At 40.6% G+C, this 19,519-nt stretch overlaps 1 protein-coding gene and 1 long non-coding RNA gene across 2 annotated transcripts; one reads left to right on the top strand and one right to left on the bottom strand.

The window, feature by feature from the left end:
• Window positions 1-7,123: 7,123 nt before the first annotated feature.
• LOC126596414 (uncharacterized) lies at window positions 7,124-8,507 on the bottom strand. The gene is made up of 3 exons (XR_007613958.1): window positions 8,224-8,507; window positions 7,855-8,134; window positions 7,124-7,727 (listed from the first exon to the last, which is right to left on the bottom strand). It is a non-coding gene; the product is annotated as an uncharacterized LOC126596414 (long non-coding RNA).
• A 1,593-nt stretch (window positions 8,508-10,100) lies between these two features.
• Window positions 10,101-11,385, top strand: LOC126596410 (uncharacterized protein At4g14100-like). Its single transcript, XM_050262993.1, has 2 exons — window positions 10,101-10,618; window positions 11,096-11,385. Exons 1-2 carry the CDS (start codon window positions 10,144-10,146, stop codon window positions 11,311-11,313), a joined length of 693 nt encoding a protein of 230 aa, XP_050118950.1. The 5' UTR covers window positions 10,101-10,143; the 3' UTR covers window positions 11,314-11,385.
• The last annotated feature ends 8,134 nt before the right edge of the window (window positions 11,386-19,519 follow it).

Raw genomic sequence — 19,519 nt, 5'->3', positions numbered from 1 at the left:
CATGTAGTAGGAGTCCCCCAAGTCGCCGAGCTAAGGGGTCTGCTGAAAGAGGTGACAGACAAGGTAAGCAATCAGAGCTCCGACTGATTGTTCACCTTCTCCCCATCTTGCAGCAACATGAAGGATAAAGAGAAGAAAAATGAGAAGAGATGATATGAGATACTTTTGCTTTTGAAGAAGTAACTTTCCACAGGCTTATTCTTGAACTGAGCTGGAGGGTTTTCTGGTTTCCTCCAGAGTATAAGGCCGACTGAAGAATTTGAGGGTCAAAACAAGTCTATCAAATCTAGAGTACGTTCCACCCTGCTGATATGGGATACTTTTGCTTTTGATAGAGTAATGGATGTATCGGCACGTGTGCTGTTACGCTTGTCTCCACATGCTTCCTTGTATCCTTCGCACTTGCCCTATCTGTTCCTCAAGCAGATGCGGAATCTTCCCTGGAAACATAAGATGTTGAAGATGAGTACTCGAGAGCAATGCCAGGTAAGTAATCAGGTAAGGGGTTCCAGGCAGTCAGTTCCTGGCTGGAAGCTTGATTCCAAGTGCTGACTGATTGCTCTCTTTCTCCTTGTCTTGCAGGTAAAAACAAGGCCAAAGGAAAAGACAGGGAAAAAGCATGATATGGGATACTCTTGCTTTTAACCCTGATGATATGAGATATTCTTGCTCTAGTATAGCTTGTTTGCAGAGGTATTATCGGGGGGAAAGAAAGCTGAATATTTCGAAAGGCTTCGTTGGGAGTGCCCTCTCAGATATGATGAAGGGTTGAGCATTTTTGCAGGTCTGCCTGTCCGTTGGGGATGGAGGTCGACATATATAGGAGTCTCCCTAACAACAAGTAGTAATGCTATTCCTTTACCCTGCTTGGTCATAGCACGGTAGTGGGAGCTGCCAGTTTCACATGTTTTAACTCTGTCAGAGCACTTTGAAAAAGTGGTCTGTGGTATCTGGCTCTCGAGATTCGGAGAACGATGCCTCATCGATTTTTGAGAAAGCAATCATGCTGGGGGTCTGGCTCTCGAGATTCGGATAGCAGTGTCTCTTCGATTTTTGAGGAAGTAATCATGTTGGGAGTCTGGCTCTCGAGATTCGGAGGGCGGTGCCTCTTCGATTTTGGAGCAAGCAATCCTGTTGGGAGTGTTGTCTCAAATGTGAGTAAAGGTTGGGCATGTTTGCTAGTCTACCTTGCCACGAAGCACAGAGGTTGACACACAGGGACTTTCCAATTATCCAGCAATGGTACTGTTCCTTTACCCTTGTGGGTAATAATATGGTAGCTAGACCTTCAAAATTTATGTGTCTAAACTTTGCTAGTGCTGTTTCTTTGCTATTCTTTTACCTTTCTTGGTCAGAGCGATGTAGTGGGAGCTGCAAGCTTCACGTGCTCAACTTTGGCAGAGAACTTTGGCAAAGTTATCTGTGGTACCCATGAGCTATTGTTGCGTGTGGGAAGTGGGTGATTGAACAGTAAGATTCATGTGCTTTCTACTTCACCAGAAGTCTTCGACAGAATGCCCATAATTTCTGCAAAGCTGAGTGTGCGTGTGACAGGTGCTGACAAGGCTAGAAAAGTAGGTGCCTCTTCGATTTCTGAGATCGGCCCTCGTGGTCTCTAAGCAGCCCAGCTTTTGAGAAAGCAAGCGCCTCTTCGATTGATTCGGAGAACGATGCCTCATCGATTTTTGAGAAAGCAATCATGCTGGGGGTCTGGCTCTCGAAGATTAGGGGAGCAGTGTCTCTTCAATTTTTGAGAAAGTAATCATGTTGGGAGTCTGGCTCTCGAGATTCGGAGGGCGGTGCCTCTTCGATTTTGGAGCAAGCAATCTTGTTGGGAGTGTTTTCTCGAATGTGAGTAAAGGTTGGGCATGTTTGCTAGTCTACCTTGCCACGAAGCACAGAGGTTGACACACAGGGACTTTCCAATTATCCAGCAATGGTACTGTTCCTTTACCCTCTCTTCGATTTTTAATAAAGTAGTCATGTTGGGAGTCTGGCTCTCGAGATTCGGAAGACGGTGCCTCTTCGATTTTGGAGCAAGCAATCTTATTGGGAGTATTTTCTCGAATGTGAGTAAAGGTTGGGCATGTTTGCTAGTCTACCTTGCCACGAAGCACAGAGGTTGACACACAGGGACTTTCCAATTATCCAGCAGTGGTACTGTTCCTTTACCCTTGTGGGTAATAATATGGTAGCTAGACCTTCAAAATTTATGGGTCTAAACTTTGTTAGTGCTGTTTCTTTGCTATTCTTTTACCCTTCTTGGTCAGAGCGATGTAGTGGGAGCTGCAAGCTTCACGTGCTCAACTTTGGCAGAGAACTTTGGCAGAGTTATCTGTGGTACCCATGAGCTATTGTTGCGTGTGGGAAGTGGGTGATTGAATAGTAAGATTCATGTGTTTTCTACTTCCCCAGAAGTCTTCTACAGAATGCCCATAATTTCCGCAAAGCTGAGTGTGCGTGTGACATGTGCTGACAAGGTTGGAAAAGTAGGTGCCTCTTCGATTTCTGAGATCGGCCCTCGTGGTCTCTGGGGAGCCTAGCTTTTGAGAAAGCGAGCGCCTCTTCGATTTCTGAGATCGGCCTTCGTGGTCTTTGAGCAGCCCAACTTTTGAGAAAGCAAACGCCTCTTCGATTTCTGAGATCAACCCTCGTGATCTCTAAGCAGCCCAGCTTTTGAGAAAGCAAACGCCTCTTCGATTTCTGAGCAGGCGCCTCTTCGATTTCTGAAGCTCCGTCGAGTGCAGATTTTTATAGGGGCTGGCATTAAGTTCCAAAGCACACTTGAATCTCCACCAGTAGAAGCTTCATTATTGCACTTCTAAGATCTTGATTTGTCCGACCTCTTCTCTCTTCAACACCTTTGAAAATGTCTGGCCCCTCCGACCGTCGTTTTGACTTGAACCTTGTTGAAGAGACAGCCCCGCCTTCTCCAGACAACATATGGCGCCCATCCTTCGTCTCCCCTACTGGTCCTCTTACCGTTGGGGATTCCGTGATGAAGAATGATATGACCGCTGCGGTGGTGGCCAGGAACCTTCTCACTCCCAAAGATAACAGACTACTTTCCAAACGGTCTGATGAGTTAGCTGTTAAGGATTCGCTGGCTCTCAGTGTTCAGTGTGCAGGTTCTGTGTCTAATATGGCCCAACGCCTATTTGCTCCAACCCGCCAAGTTGAATCATTGGCGGCTGAAGTGATGAGTCTCAAACAGGAGATTAGAGGGCTCAAGCATGAGAATAAACAGTTGCACCGGCTCGCACATGACTATGCTACAAACATGAAGAGGAAGCTTGACCAGATGAAGGAAACTGATGGTCAGGTTTTACTTGATCATCAGAGATTTGTGGGTTTGTTCCAAAGGCATTTATTGCCTTCGTCTTCTGGGGCTGTACCGCGTAATGAAGCTCCGAATGATCAACCTCTGATGCCTCCTCCTTCTAGGGTTCTGTCCAGTACTGAGGCTCCAAATGATCCCCCTCCGGTGCCTTCTCTTTCTGGGGCTCTACCGACTGCTGAGACTTCTCCTAAGCAACCTTTGTGAAGGCTCCCTCTTGTGTGTTTATTTTGACTCATGTATATGTACATATTTGTAGCTTATCGGGGATATCAATAAATAAGCTTTCCTTCATTTCAACGTATTGTGTTAAATACACCAAAGCCTTCTTCGCTAAGTTCTTTGAATTTTCTTTTGTTGAAGCTTGTATGTTGAAGCTTTCTGAGTGGAGCATGTAGGTTGGGGTAGTGTTCCCTTAATTTCCCGAGTGAGGAAAACTTCTCGGTTGGAGACTTGGAAAATCCAAGTCACTGAGTGGGATCGGCTATATGAATCTTAGAACGCCATTGTGCTCGATCCTGTGTCATGTCCTTCGTTAGATCCAAGTACTCTAAGTCTTTTCTTAGAGTCTCTTCCAAAGTTTTCCTAGGTCTTCCTCTACCCCTTCGACCCTGAACCTCTGTCCCATAGTCGCATCTTCTAATCGGAGCGTCAGTAGGCCTTCTTTGCACATGTCCAAACCACCGTAACCGATTTTCTCTCATCTTTCCTTCAATTTCGGCTACTCCTACTTTACCCCGGATATCCTCATTCCTAATCTTATCCTTTCTCGTGTGCCCACACATCCAACGAAGCATCCTCATCTCCGCTACACCCATTTTGTGTACGTGTTGATGTTTCACCGCCCAACATTCTGTGCCATACAGCATCGCCGGCCTTATTGCCGTCCTATAAAATTTTCCCTTGAGCTTCAGTGGCATACGGCGGTCACACAACACGCCGGATGCACTCTTCCATTTCATCCATCCAGCTTGTATTCTATGGTTGAGATCTCCATCTAATTCTCCGTTCTTTTGCAAGATAGATCCTAGGTAACGAAAACGGTCGCTCTTTGGTATTTCTTGATCTCCGATCCTCACCCCTAACTCGTTGTGGCCTCCATTTGCACTGAACTTGCACTCCATATATTCTGTCTTTGATCGGCTTAAGCGAAGACCTTTAGATTCCAACACTTCTCTCCAAAGGTTAAGCTTTGCATTTACCCCTTCCTGAGTTTCATCTATCAACACTATATCGTCTGCGAAAAGCATACACCAAGGAATATCATCTTGAATATGTCCTGTTAACTCATCCATTACCAACGCAAAAAGGTAAGGACTTAAGGATGAGCCTTGATGTAATCCTACAGTTATGGGAAAGCTTTCGGTTTGTCCTTCATGAGTTCTTACGGCAGTCTTTGCTCCTTCATACATATCCTTTATAGCTTGGATATATGCTACTCGTACTCCTTTCTTCTCTAAAATCCTCCAAAGAATGTCTCTTGGGACCCTATCATACGCTTTTTCCAAATCTATAAAGACCATGTGTAAATCCTTTTTCCCATCTCTATATCTTTCCATCAATCTTCGTAAGAGATAGATTGCCTCCATGGTTGAGCGCCCTGGCATGAACCCGAATTGGTTGTCCGAAACCCGTGTCTCTTGCCTCAATCTATGCTCAATGACTCTCTCCCAGAGCTTCATTGTATGACTCATTAGCTTAATACCCCTATAGTTCATGCAATTTTGTACGTCGCCCTTATTCTTGTAGATAGGCACCAAAGTGCTCGTTCGCCACTCATTTGGCATCTTCTTCGTTTTCAAAATCCTATTGAAAAGGTCAGTGAGCCATGTTATACCTGTCTCTCCCAAAAGTTTCCACACTTCGATTGGTATATTGTCTGGGCCTATTGCTTTTTTATGCTTCATCTTCTTCAAAGCTACAACCACTTCTTCCTTCCGGATTCGACGATAAAAAGAGTAGTTTCTACACTCTTCTGAGTTACTCAACTCCCCTAAAGAAGCACTCATTTCATGTCCTTCATTGAAAAGATTATGAAAATAACCTCTCCATCTGTCTTTAACCGCGTTCTCTGTAGCAAGAACCTTTCCATCCTCATCCTTGATGCACCTCACTTGGTTTAGGTCCCTTGTCTTCTTTTCCCTTGCTCTAGATAGTTTATAGATATCCAACTCTCCTTCTTTGGTATCTAGTCGTTTATACATATCGTCGTAAGCCGCTAACTTAGCTTCTCTGACAGCTTTCTTCGCCTCTTGCTTCGCTTTTCTATACCTTTCACCATTTTCATCGGTCCTCTCCTTGTATAAGGCTTTACAACATTCCTTCTTAGCCTTCACCTTTGTTTGTACCTCCTCATTCCACCACCAAGATTCCTTTTGGTGTGGGGCAAAGCCCTTGGACTCTCCTAATACCTCTTTTGCTACTTTTCGGATACAACTAGCCATGGAATCCCACATTTGGCTAGCTTCCCCCTCTCTATCCCACACACATTGGGTGATTACCTTCTCTTTGAAAATGACTTGTTTTTCTTCTTTTAGATTCCACCATCTAATCCTTGGGCACTTCCAAGTCTTGTTCTTTTGTCTTACTCTTTTGATATGTACATCCATCACCAACAAGCGATGTTGATTAGCCACGCTCTCTCCTGGTATAACTTTGCAATCCTTACAAGTTATACGATCCCCTTTCCTCATTAGAAGAAAATCTATTTATGTTTTTGACGACCCACTCTTGTAGGTGATCACATGTTCTTCTCTCTTCTTAAAGAAGGTGTTGGCTAAGAAGAGATCATATGCCATTGCAAAATCCAAGATAGCTTCCACATCCTCGTTTCTCTCCCCAAAACCATGGCCACCATGAAAACCTCCATAGTTGCCTGTCTCCCTGCCCACGTGTCCATTTAAATCTCCTCCTATAAATAACTTCTCCGTCTGAGCAATTCCTTGTACCAAGTCTCCAAGATCTTCCCAAAATTTCTCCTTCGAACTCGTATCCAACCCTACTTGAGGTGCGTACGCACTAATCACATTGATAAGTTCTTGTCCTATTACAATCTTGATTGCCATGATTCTATCTCCTACCCTCTTGACATCTACAACATCTTGTACCAAGGTCTTGTCCACGATGATGCCAACACCGTTTCTAGTTCTATTTGTGCCTGAATACCAAAGTTTAAACCCTGAGTTTTCTAGATCCTTTGCCTTACTACCAACCCACTTAGTTTCTTGTAGGCACATAATATTTATCCTTCTCCTCACCATAACTTCCACTACTTCCATAGATTTTCCCGTTAAGGTTCCTATATTCCACGTTCCTAAACGCATTTTGCTCTCTTGAACTCTACCCTTCTGTCCTAGCTTCTTCACCCTCCCCCGTCTAATAGGATCAAAGTATTTCTTTTGTGTGTCCCGGGTAAAGTTGATGGGAGCATATGCTCCCAAACAACTTTGAGTGGAGTCGTTCGAAAAGAAGTTTCTATGGCCCCCTTGCTCATTTAACACTGCATCCGGGTGCCGATGGAGATACAGCGACCCTTGCTCACTTATCACTGTGTTCGGGCCACACAGCGCGCCACTTACGGGTGACGCCCTAGCTTTAGCGCGATTTTGTTCTGGATTCATTTTCATAAGGATTCGACGTGATCATGGAGTGCCGGCTGTCGACTACCTGACGCCCTCCCCCTCCTCCTTTATCCGGGCTTGGGACCGGCCATGTAAGACATAGGCGGAGTTGCGCAGGAGATAGAAATGAAATAAAATAATAGATATGATAGATAGGTAGGGTCCACTATCTCCTAGTGCGAGGAAATGCCTGAAAACCCTATAAACTTTTGTTTTAGTACCAGCATACAACGTAAACACTAGAAAGAACGAAGCAACAAACTCTTAAACAAGAGAAAGACATATAAAAACGAGTTTACAACTCAAATATCAATATGATAATTCAAACAACTTCTTCCCTTCTTCTTTGCAAATACAAGTATTTATACGCCTACAACTTAAAGTGAAAAATATGAAAAGACAAAAAAAATAAAGGCTTACAATATAACTCCTAAAAAACTAAATGATTTCATAAAATGTCATTAACATAGGAATTCCATAAGCCACAAATTTAAAGCTGGATACATGCATTATAAGTCTAAAAAAATACATGTATTATATTATAAAATTTAAATTCCAGCAGCCAGTAATTTTATGTAATAACAACGCCCTTAGTCCTTGGCCTGCATCGTTACTCCATCCACCGTCGAAGACCGAACCAAGGGGTTAGCCCAGGGTATCTCAGAATTTGGTGGAAATGACATGGTTTCTGTTCTTGACATGGTGGATGTGTTGGACTGAGAACCCCTGCCTTCGCTTGCCTCCGCCATTTCGAGCAGAAAGTGAGCAAACTGAATAGAAGTGTGTCTGGTTGTTAAAGAAAAGAGTGCTCGGAAAAAAAAATAGAAAGCAAAATAGGCAATAAAAATTCCTAAATTTCATTAATCAAAGACTGAGATAACATCAAGAACTCTTAACCTGTTTTACAAGTTACGTGTGCCCTTGAGTCCAAACGCTGATATTGGCACTGTAAAATGTCGATTTGCACTCTTCTTTAGTGGCGGAAAAAAAATACCAAAGAAAAGAGATTTCCTTTCCAAATTTGGTTTATCACTAGACTGATACACATATTCAAACCGAGAGTCGAATTTATAATTTGAGTTTTATATTCCATACTCCAATATATATGCATCAATAATATTCCAATTAACAAGTTGGTACACCCGTCCCTTGAGCTACTCCAATTCTGGTCTCGAACCTGAAAAAGGAATTTTTTTTAAAAACACGATCGGCATAGAGTCCAAAGGAAACGAAAAACAAAAAACAGATTTGGAATGATAATCTTACAGTCTCGGTTTGGCCATCCTCATCGTCGACGAGCTAATCAATTTGATTTCATGGAGGCTACTGTCGCCAGAAAAATGTGGTGTTTTCTTGTTCATGTAAAGATTTTCTTCTGTCTGCGGCCATTTAGAAGAAGCAGAAGAGGAGGAAGAGGAGGAGGAGGAAAACTGAAGCTGGAGAGAGCTGCAGGGGTTAATGAGCATGTTATAAATAAAGTGGTGTGCCTATTTATACACAAAGTTCATGGCAGTGGTTATGGCGAGATAAATGTTCCGACTACCCTGAAATCTCAGTATTGGCATTTACAATTTTAACTCGAGACACAACCTTTTTGGTCTATTTACCTTCGTAACTAGTATCTCAGTTGGTTAAAAGCATTTCCTTTTTGTATTCTAAGGTTCTGAGTTTTGTTCTCTTATGATATTGGTTGTTCGGAAAAAAGAAAATATTGCTTGTTCGGAAAGATATGAGTATAAAACTATTTAAACACATAAAACTAACACACTTTTAAAATAAGTAGGATCAATATAGCCTGCATTAATAATTGAGTTTAATATCATCACACACTGATACACATATAATCAAATGGCAGCGCTATTAACACACTTCTTTTTATCTCTCATATAATTAAAAGGCAATGCTATAAACACACCTCTTTTTATCTCTCAAACGCCCTTGTTAATTTTTGTCCATCCATTGAACTTTTTTAATTCATTAGATCCGACGGTTAAAAATTTAAAGATGTGTGTGAGATATAAAAATCAGAATATATGAATAGCACCACCTTAATTAAAATCAATCTATGTGTCACTAGTCTCATCTAAAGTAATATTCCATGTCTTCCAAAAAAAAAAGAAAAGTAATATTCCATTGGGGGTAAATATGATCTAATTTAAGGGGTAATTGCCGAAGAGAGGAGCTGCTGAATTGTTTGACAACTTTGCTTACAAAACTTTTGCAAGTATGTAGTGTCGTTTTCTTCCTTGAAGAGAATCATTTCGAATTATTTGGATTTGAGAAAACCTACACATACTTGTCCTTGTTTTTTTGACATGAAACTAAAAGTGTGAAACGATCAATCATGCATTCAAAGAATTTCTACGAAATATGAATGATTACGTATATTTACGAAACTATTATTGATTCTTCAAAATGATCATTCTGTACTTTATTAATATAAAAAAAATCAAAGAAAATTACACACGAAGGTGTACAATACGACTTTTTTAGAGTATTGTCGATAACAACTCCTTAGATATACATATAATATTTGACTAATTTCTTTATAATCTCATGATGTTTGATCATGCATGGTAATTCTCTTGAAGATTTTCATTATACAAAAGGGTTTTTGAGGGCTCGTTTGACTTCTAGGACCAAACCAAGAATGTTTTTCTAAGTGGCAAAATCTTTGATTAACTACTCAAAGTGTTCTATCACACAAGGTTTTAGATGAACATTTTAAAGATGTTCTCTAGATGATAATAAAGTGAACGATTCAATTAATAATACTTGTACGCTAAAATAACTTCATATCGTCATGTAAAAAGATTAGATAAAAATAATAAATGATTTAACTTGTAACGTCTGTACAATTAAATAACAACACATAGTTATGTAAAGATGATTGAAAGAATAGCTCCTTACGTACAGGGAGCTAAGTATTATCCCATTTTAATCGCTAAGTTTGCACACCCGCACAACCGTTTACTCATAAAAAAAAAAAAATGTACGGGAGAGAATTTACGTAATTGCTTATGCACAAGTTGTGAGACTGAAACTTCTCAGGCCCAATGGGCTTTAGAGTGCATACTCACTTTGGCCATCACTGGTGTAAGTAATAGCCACGTGGCCTCGCCTTACCACCACCAGCACGCTTCCACTTTTTAAGCTCTCACCGCAAAAATCCAGCTACCAACGACAATGGCTTCACTGCCCAAACCCATCACCGCCGTCCCCATCCTCATCCTCCTCGCCGCCTCTCTCTGCCGCGCACTGCCGTCATCAGAGGACCCAGTTCCCGCCCCATGGCCCCACCAATTCCACTCCATCCTGGTGATGAACTACACCGGAACCCTCCAGCTCATCGACCTCTGGTACGACTGGCCCAACGGCCGGAACTTCAACATTATACGGCACCAGCTGGGCTCGGTCGCCTACGACCTGGAGTGGAACAACGGCACCTCCTTCTTCTACACATTGGACTCCGCCCGAGAGTGCAGAACCGTCCAAGTCGAAGTGGGTATTCTCCGACCCGATTGGCTCGACGGAGCCAAGTATCTGGGTCGGCGACACGTGGACGGTGGTTTCTTGTGCAATGTTTGGGAGAAGGCTGACTTCATTACGTATTATGAGGACGTCGATACGAAGCGGCCTGTCCATTGGATTTTCTACACAGGTACTCACTAACTGATTTATTAATTAATTATTTATTTTCTTATTCAACTGCTTTTATCATGTTCTGCAATTATTTAATAATTTTATCTCATAATTTTTTTTTTAAATTTATTTAATTTAATGACTACAAAAGAATAATGCAAGAGAAAAGAGTACAAAAATCACTTGGGTTTCAATATTTGGGTATCAATTTGTTTGGCTTTGTGCTCTTAGAAGTGCCTCAGAACAGATTTTGATTGGGAATTGTGATTACAACCATTAAGCCTTATCTATTAAGTGGGATATATGAATCGTAGAATCCTACTACGTTTGATTTTGCGCCAAGTATTCCGTTATCTTCATTCCGCTAAAATAGTCATCGAACACTTAACCCTTTTATCATTTTCTTCTGTACGAATGCATGGTGACTATTTTGAATTCTCGATAACATCTCGAATTTTAATTGTGTGGATTATGAGAAATGAATAATGTGGTGCAGGGAGGGAGGCACATGTGATGACGTTTGAGGTTGGGGCAGCGCTTGAGGATGCAAAATGGCAAGCCCCTGTGTACTGCTTTGATAAGAAGAAAACTGATACTCTAGTCCCAGAAGCAGAAGCAGAAGCAGAAGCAGAAGCTGAGTTTTCCATCACTGGTGCTTCTATAGATTGGAGATCTATGAGAAATTCAAATCTTTTAGGATTCAATTTGTCGTGATGTTCTCTACTTTTTTTCTTTCCCTTTCTTGTACTCAAATTTTATAAAAAAGAAAAAATGATCTTTGAGTTATTTAATTAATCCAAGTAAAGAATTAACGTCCCTATAATCTCTTAGGTTTATATCTTTCCGGTGTATTCAATAATAGCAGCTACCCAAGTTCGAATCAGGGCGTTAGTGGAGTTTGGTTCGTAGAATAACGGCTGTGGAATAAAGTTTAAACTTAACCATCAACTCGTCGACTCCATGGGGGCTATGCGAGTCTTGATTTAACCGTTGCACGAGTAGTGATGACGCGGTTTGGGTAACCGAATTTCCCTTCTTTCCTCTCTAATACACAATTGGGTCTGCTCGAGGTTGTGGACTAGGAAGGGAGAATTTAACATCGACAGATAAAAAAGGGTATGCAACAAGAAGCTCTTGATCAACCTCGTAGGAGGTCTTCTTCTCCAACTCCCATATTGCGTTGGTCCCCTCCAGGGATAGGTGGATTCAAACTCAAAGTGGATGGTGCTCTTGATATGCGCAGTGGCTGTCGTGGTGTGGGTACGGTGGTGAGAGATGGTTATGGGAATATGGTGTGTTTTTTTGTACGCAATGAATGTGGGCTTGGAGTGTGCAGTGGGTGCTGGTTGGTTGCCGTTAACATTAGAGTCGGGCTCTTCCAATGCTGCTCAGATGGTGACGGGGGAGATGTTTGTTTTGCAGCGGAAGGAGATTTTGTGGATGTTGTTAGTTGTTTTCTTCGTTCTCACCAGGTGGTTGTTAAGCGCGATGGCGCATCGAGCGGCTTTCTATAGTTTTTGTAAAGATATAGATAAGGAAGATCAATCCAATGGTCAAGAAGATAATGGCCAAGAAGATGCCATCTGTCAAGAGATTAAGTGATATGGTTGTTAGGTTGTTAAGGATTTGTTACTTGCTGTACAAGTAGTGAAAAGTGTATAAATAGGAACCTTTTGTATTCATTCTGTAAGAAAGTAAAAGTAATATAACAGTGTATTTCTCTCTAATTCTCTTTGATCTCTCTCTTTCTACATTCTGTGTCTATAATCTTTCCCTCTTTAAATAACATTGATAATCTTCAAACTCCAGATAGTTAATTCAACATGGTATCATCGCCGGTGGTGGCATCTCTCCGATCCTGATCTTCTTTTTGCTTCCGCATTCATCTATGAGATTTCCGAATTTGCATTCATCTGTGTGAACTTCTTGTATGCAATTCTTCTTCTAGAGTGCTATAGTATATGCGCCTTCTCCTCTTGATTTCGAAGCTTGATTATTACACATCAAGTGTTTGATGAAATGTGTCTGTGAAATTTTCTCTGTGATACTCTTCTTTGTATAATTGAAGTTGATTTTCGTCTCAAGATTGTTCAAGAACGGTCTTCAAACTTTCAGTTCTTGCAAGAAATTCTGTTTGCTTATACGATCTGTGAAAATATGGTGACTGTTGCACAGCTACAAATTGTGCAATCTCCAATTACGAATTTAATTCCTACTTTGTCCACCTCTGTGACTGTGAAGTTGGATGATACAAATTACCTAGTCTGGCATTATCAGATGCAATTGCTGCTTGAAAGTCATGGGATTCTAGGCTTTGTGGATGGTTCTCGTCAGTGTCCTACTCGGTTCGTTGATAATCCTAATCTTGAAGGTGTTGAAACTGAAGCATATCAGATATGGAAGATGCATGATTGTGCTTTAATGCAGCTGATCATTGCAACTTTATCTGTTACTGGCATGTCTTGTATAATTGGTTGTACCAATGCACGTGAAATATGGATGAGTCTTCGTGATAGGTTTTCCACGGTCACCAAATCTAGTATATTTCAATTGAAAACTGAGCTTCAAAATATTAAGAAGGGAACTGGGTCAGTTTCTCAGTATCTACAAAGGGTAAAGGATGCCTGTGATCATTTGGCTGCTGCTGGAGTATCATTTGATGATGACGATATTGTCATCATTGCTCTCAAAGGGTTACCTTCCGAGTTCAATACCTTTAGAACTGTGATTCGAAGGAGAGACAATGTTATTTCTCTAAAAGACTTTCGAGCTCAGTTACTTGCTGAGGAAGCTGTTCTTGAAAACTCTTCACTGTCTAGCTCTTTTGTTCCTGCGATGCTAGCTCAAGGCCATGACTCTAAAGGGAAAGGATTACTACTTGCCGGTGATTCTTCTCCTTCAAATGGCACTCAGTCGTCACAATATCAAACTTGAAGTTCTTCTTATTCACATAATGGTGGTCCCAACTATAATTCTGGAGGCTATACTAATGGTGGCAATACCTACAATTCTGGAGGATTTCGAGGCTCTAACTTCAGAGGCCGATCTAGGGGTCGAAATCATTTTGGGAATCCACGATTTTCTGGTAGCAATTACAATATTGGTCCTAGGATTCATGGTCCTGCAAGACCTCATGTTTCTACTTGTCCTGAGCATGGCAATGATGTGCCTACTTGTCAGATTTGTACCAAAAGAGGTCACATCGCCTCTGATTGTTTTCAAAGGCACTCTTCTACACCAGTTTTGTCTTCTCCTATCCAGTGCCAAATTTGCTGGAAATTTGGACACTCTGCACTCCAATACTACCACAGGGCTAACTTTTCTTATCAAGGGAGGTCACCATCACCAAATCTCATTGCCATGAATGCCACTTATCCACCTTCTGCCCCACAAGAACAGTTTTGGGTGGCTGACACTAAAGCTACATCTCATATGACCTCTGAATTGGCAAACCTTAATCTTGCCACTCCTTTCACAGGGACTGATACTATCACCACAGCTAGTGGCTCAGGTTTGGAAATATCTCATACTGGTTCTTCAACTTTAAGAGCTCCTAAATATGTTTTTCAGTTGAAAGAAATTTTACATGTTCCAAAACTGTCACAACATCTATTGTCCGTATATCAGCTCTGTAAAGATAATCATTGTCGGTTTATATGTGATGAGTTTTGTTTCTGGATACAGGACAATATCACAGGGAGAATCCTTCTTTAGAGGCTGTGTAGAGCTGGATTGTACTCGATTCCTTTTCATATACCTCCATTCATACTCAAGCAAGCATATCAAGCATCTCACTTCCCTAAACAACAACACCGTCTCATTGGTTGTCAAGTCAACACATCTCTTTGGCACAATAGATTAGGTCACCCTTCCAATCTTGTTGCTGCAAAAATGTTGGACCAATCTCAGGTTCCTTTTGCATTAGACCAATCTAGGCATGTGTGTATCTCTTGTTTAGAGGGCAAAATAACTAAATTGCTTTTCCCTTTTCCTGCAAATAAAACTGTACAACCTTTAGAAGTCATCCATAGTGATGTTTGGGGGTTATCTCCTACATTGTCAATAGAAGGCTTCCGATTTTATGTTACTTTTGTTGATGAATGTACCAGGTTTACCTGGATATTTCCATTAATGAATAAAAGTGAGGTGTTTCAAACGTTTGTGCAGTTTCATGCTTTTCTGTCTACTCAGTTTTCTAGTGCACTTAAAATCTTTCAAAGTGATGGTGGTGGTGAATTTTCCAATAACAAGTTTAAACAGTTTTTACTTGACAAAGGCATAATACATCAAAAATCCTGCCCATATACACCTGAACAAAATGGCCTTGCTGAGAGAAAGCATAGGCACATTATTGAAACTGCCCTCACTCTTATGCATACCTCCAAATTACCTTCCCAGTTTTGGTTCCATGCTTGTGCTACGGCAGTTTATTTGATAAACAAAATGCCATGTCATACTTTGTCTATGAAATCTCCCTAGTTTTGTCTGTTTGGTACTTCTCCAATCTTAACCCATTTGAAAACTTTTGGCTGTAGTTGTTTTCCTTTACTGCGACCTTACAATACTACTAAACTTCAACCCAATGTGTGTTTCTGGGTTATGCAGGGCAGTACAAGGGCTACATTTGTTTTCAACCAAGTACAAGAAAATTGTATGTGTCTAGGCATGTCCTGTTTTATGAATATACTTTTCCTTACACAACTTTGGCATCTAAATCTCATCCTTTGGAGTGTGTTTCAAACTGTACTTCTTCCTCACTTATTCCACTTCTCACAAAAAATAACACAGTGATTTCTAGTCCACCATCACTATCACACACCAGTCATTCATCATCATCACCTGCATCATCTACATCCTTACCACCTCGAGCTTCAGAGTCATTCATTGAACCACCTAGTGCTTCAGAATCTTTGAATGTACCCTCTTCAGCTTCAGAGTTGTTCATTACTATACCTGCACCCACTACCTTATCCCCAAGCTTCCACCTTATTCTCTCCAGCCTCTATCACAGCTACACAGTCCCCAATCCCTGATGATCTTGATTTTCAATTTGAAAATCTTACTGTTGTGCTTCCAGTTCCTTCAGTCAATCTTCATCCCATGCAAACTCGGTCTACAAGTGGGATTGTTAAACGGAAAGCATACTCCGCAACTGTTCCTTCATCCGAGATTTCTATTGTTGAGCCTACCACTTATAAAGCTGCTACTAAAATCCCAAAATGGCAAGCAGCTATGCAAGATAAGATCACAGCTCTACATTTGCAATAAACCTGGATCTTATTCCCCTTCCAAGTGGCAAAAATTTTGTTGGCTGCAAGTGGGTTTATCACCTTAAAAAGCATCCTGATGGGTCCATTTCCAGGTACAAGGCACGATTAGTTGCCAAGGGTTATAGTCAAAAAGAGGGGATTGACTATAGTGAGACATTCAGTCCCGTGGTCAAACCAACTACCGTCCGATTAATTCTGGCTCTTGCTGCTCAGTTTCATTGGGATTTGCGCCAATTAGATGTCAAAAATGCGTTTTTGCATGGTGACTTACATGAAGAGGTATATATGGCTCAACCTCTTGGGTTTTTCAGTACTGATCATCCATCTCATTATGTTTGCAAGCTCAAGAAATCACTATACGGCCTAAAACAGGCTCCTCGTGCTTGGAATGAGAAGTTTACAAGCTTTCTTCCAGGTTTGGGTTTTCAACCTTCTCTTGCAGATCCTTCTCTCTTTGTGAAACGTATTGAGCTTGGCATTGTTGTGTTATTACTATATGTTGATGATATCATTATCACTGGTAGTAGTTCAAGTGATATTTCCACGGTGATCTTGGCTCTTACTCAACAATTTGATATAAAGGACTTGGGACAGCTTAATTATTTTCTTGGCTTACAAATACAGTATCAGTCCGATGGTTTATTTGTCTCCCAATCTAAATATATCAAGGATCTCTTGCACAAGGTTGATATACAAAATGCCAAAGCCTGTGATACTCCCTGTCTTCCTTCTCACAGGCTTATTAAGGAAGAAGGGCAGCCTTATCATAATCCTGAACAATATCGTAGTGTCGTTGGTGCATTGCAATATCTAACATTCACCAGGCCCGACATTGCCTTTGCTGTAAATCAATGTTGTCAGTTTATGCATCGTCCTATGGATTCTCATGTAGTTGCAGTCAAACGGATTCTTAGATATCTAAGTGGTACAATGACTTATGGCATACATTTTAAACCTGGATCATTGTTTTTACAAGCATATAGTGATGCTGATTGGGCTGGGGATCCAAATGACCGTCGTTCGACTTCTGGTTATATTGTATACCTTGGTACAAGTCCGATTTCTTGGGCATCCAGGAAACAACACACTGTTTCTCGGTCATCTACTGAGGCAGAATATCGAGCTTTAGCCATAACTGCTGCTGAAATGGCTTGGATCCGACAGCTTCTGTGTGATTTACAGGTTCCTTTATATGCTCCTCCAACATTGTATTGTGATAATATTTCTGCCATAGCACTGTCTTCTAATCCAATTTTTCACTCTCGGGTGAAACATATTGAGATTGATTATCATTTTGTTCGCGAAAGAGTAGTTCGAGGAGACTTGGTTGTTCATCATGTGTCTTCCAAGGAACAATTTGCTGATATCCTTACCAAGGGTCTGTCTATATTTTTGTTTCGTCATCATTGTGCCAATCTCATGCTTGGTTCCTCCACCCATGTGATTGGGGGGGGGGGGGGATGTAAAGATATAGATAAGGAAGATCAATCTAATGGCCAAGAAGATGCCATCTGTCAAAAGATTAAGTGATATGGTTGTTAGGTTGTTAAGGATTTGTTACTTGTTGTACAAGTAGTGAAAAGTGTATAAATAGGAACCTTTTGTATTCATTCTGTAAGAAAGTAAAAGCAATATAACAAACAGTGTATTTCTCTCTAATTCTCTTTGATCTCTCTCTTTCTACATTATGTGTCTACAATCTTTCCCTCTCTAAACAACATTGATAATCTTCAAACTCAAGATAGTTAATTCAACAGTTTTATCATCGAGATATATCTTTTTGAGACTACGTAGATCCCTTCATAGTTAATGAGTTGTTTGTCAAATGATTATATTAGAACATGATGTGTTTTGTTACTGTCATGGGTGGCTCTTTTTCCTCCCTCAGGTTTTTCCCATGTGGTTTACCCGGGACGAGGTTTTTTCAGAGCCACATTCTTTTCCATGCTCTCTCTATGTCGGTTATTTTTGTCTATTATAAATGAATTTCTTGGTTAAATTATGAGAAATGCTAAGAAGATTTTTTCAAAGTATGACTCTTTATGAACTCTTTCATTATCTCATTATTTTAGTACATTGTTTTGTAATATTGGCACGAGAATTGTATCAAAAAAATGAGATGGCTAAAAGTCCATAAAGAGTCTCACTTTTGAGGAAGTCTCCTTAACAAGCAGATATCCAACTATCAACTGACACGTTATATGGTCCTCAAAATAGGGTCTTAAAACATAATCTCCCGAGCATTTTTTTTTATCCAATTATTGTTTTGTTATTTTTGTGTATAATTAGTTGGCTTTTTCTTACAAGGATATGGTAGTTAAACTAAAATTTGAAATTACGAGGAGGAAGATTTGAATTTCAAACTTGTGTGCAGATGTTCATAGTTAGATTATAAAAATATTGAATTGCTATTAGCATTCTAAATAAGTTATCATGCACTTATTTGTTTTGAGAGATTACACTCCAAATTACTTCTCTCATACCTTTTTATTTATTTTTAAATATTTTTGACACACCACTAATAACACTTGATAGAAAAATATTTAAAAAATTAAAAGATACATCATAGACTTAAGACTTTATATGGAAGTGTTTATTTTTATTTTTATTTTAAATACATCGATATTTTTACATTAATGGAATAAAAAGTTCGGCTAAATCACACAATGAACATCCTAATTTGGCATCAAATTCGTCATTTACAATATTCGAACCTAAGATCTGTCACTTTTAAGTGAAGAAGAATACCACCAGACTGTAGTACTGAGTGTAACATTCCACATCGCCCAGGGGAGTGATCCTTAAATGTATATTCTCATCCCTACCTAGCACGAGGCCTTTTGGAAACTCATTGGCTTCAGGTTCCGTAGGAACTCCGAAGTTAAGCGAGAATGAGGCCAGAGCACTCCCATGATGGGTGACCCATTAGGAAGTTGCTCGTGAGTTCCCAAAAACAAAAACGTGAGGGAATGGTAAGCCTAAAGCGGACAATATCGTGCTACGGTGGTGGAGCGGGCCGGGGAAGTGATCCGCCCCAGGCTGGGATGTGACAAAATGGTATCGGAGCCAATCTCTGGCCGGAAATGTGCCGACGAGGACGTCGGGCCCTTAAGGGGAGTGGATTGTAACATCCCACATCGCCAGGGGAGTGATCCTTAAATGTATATTCTCATCCCTACTTAGCACGAGGCCTTTTGGGAGCTCACTGCCTTCGAGTTCCGTAGGAACTCCGAAGTTAAGCGAGATGGAGGCCAGGTCACTCCCATGATGAGTGACTCATTGGGAAGTTGCTCGTAAATTCCCAAAAACCAGGTCACTCCCATGATGGGTGACTCATTGGGAAGTTGTTCGTGAATTCCCAAAAACAAAAACGTGAGGGAATGGTAAGCCCAAAACAGACAATATCGTGTTACGATGGTGGAGCAGGCTCGAAAAGTGATTCGTCCCGGGCCGGGATGTGACACTGAGTGACTATATGAAAATACTTTTAAAATAACTAAAAATATTTTTGATGAAAATATTTTTAAAACTAATTAAAATCCTATTGTAACCCATAATTAATCTCACCAAAAAGGTCTGCAATCATTTTAAAAATACTTTCACACTTTACGTAACTCGATTTTAGTTCTATTTTATTCCCTAAAATTCAA

Source organism: Malus sylvestris, chromosome 13, assembly GCF_916048215.2.
Source record: "Malus sylvestris chromosome 13, drMalSylv7.2, whole genome shotgun sequence".
NCBI classification, from domain to species: Eukaryota; Viridiplantae; Streptophyta; class Magnoliopsida; order Rosales; family Rosaceae; genus Malus; species Malus sylvestris.
The sequence above is the reverse complement of the archived record's forward strand: the minus strand, read 5'-3'. Positions and strand labels throughout refer to the sequence as shown.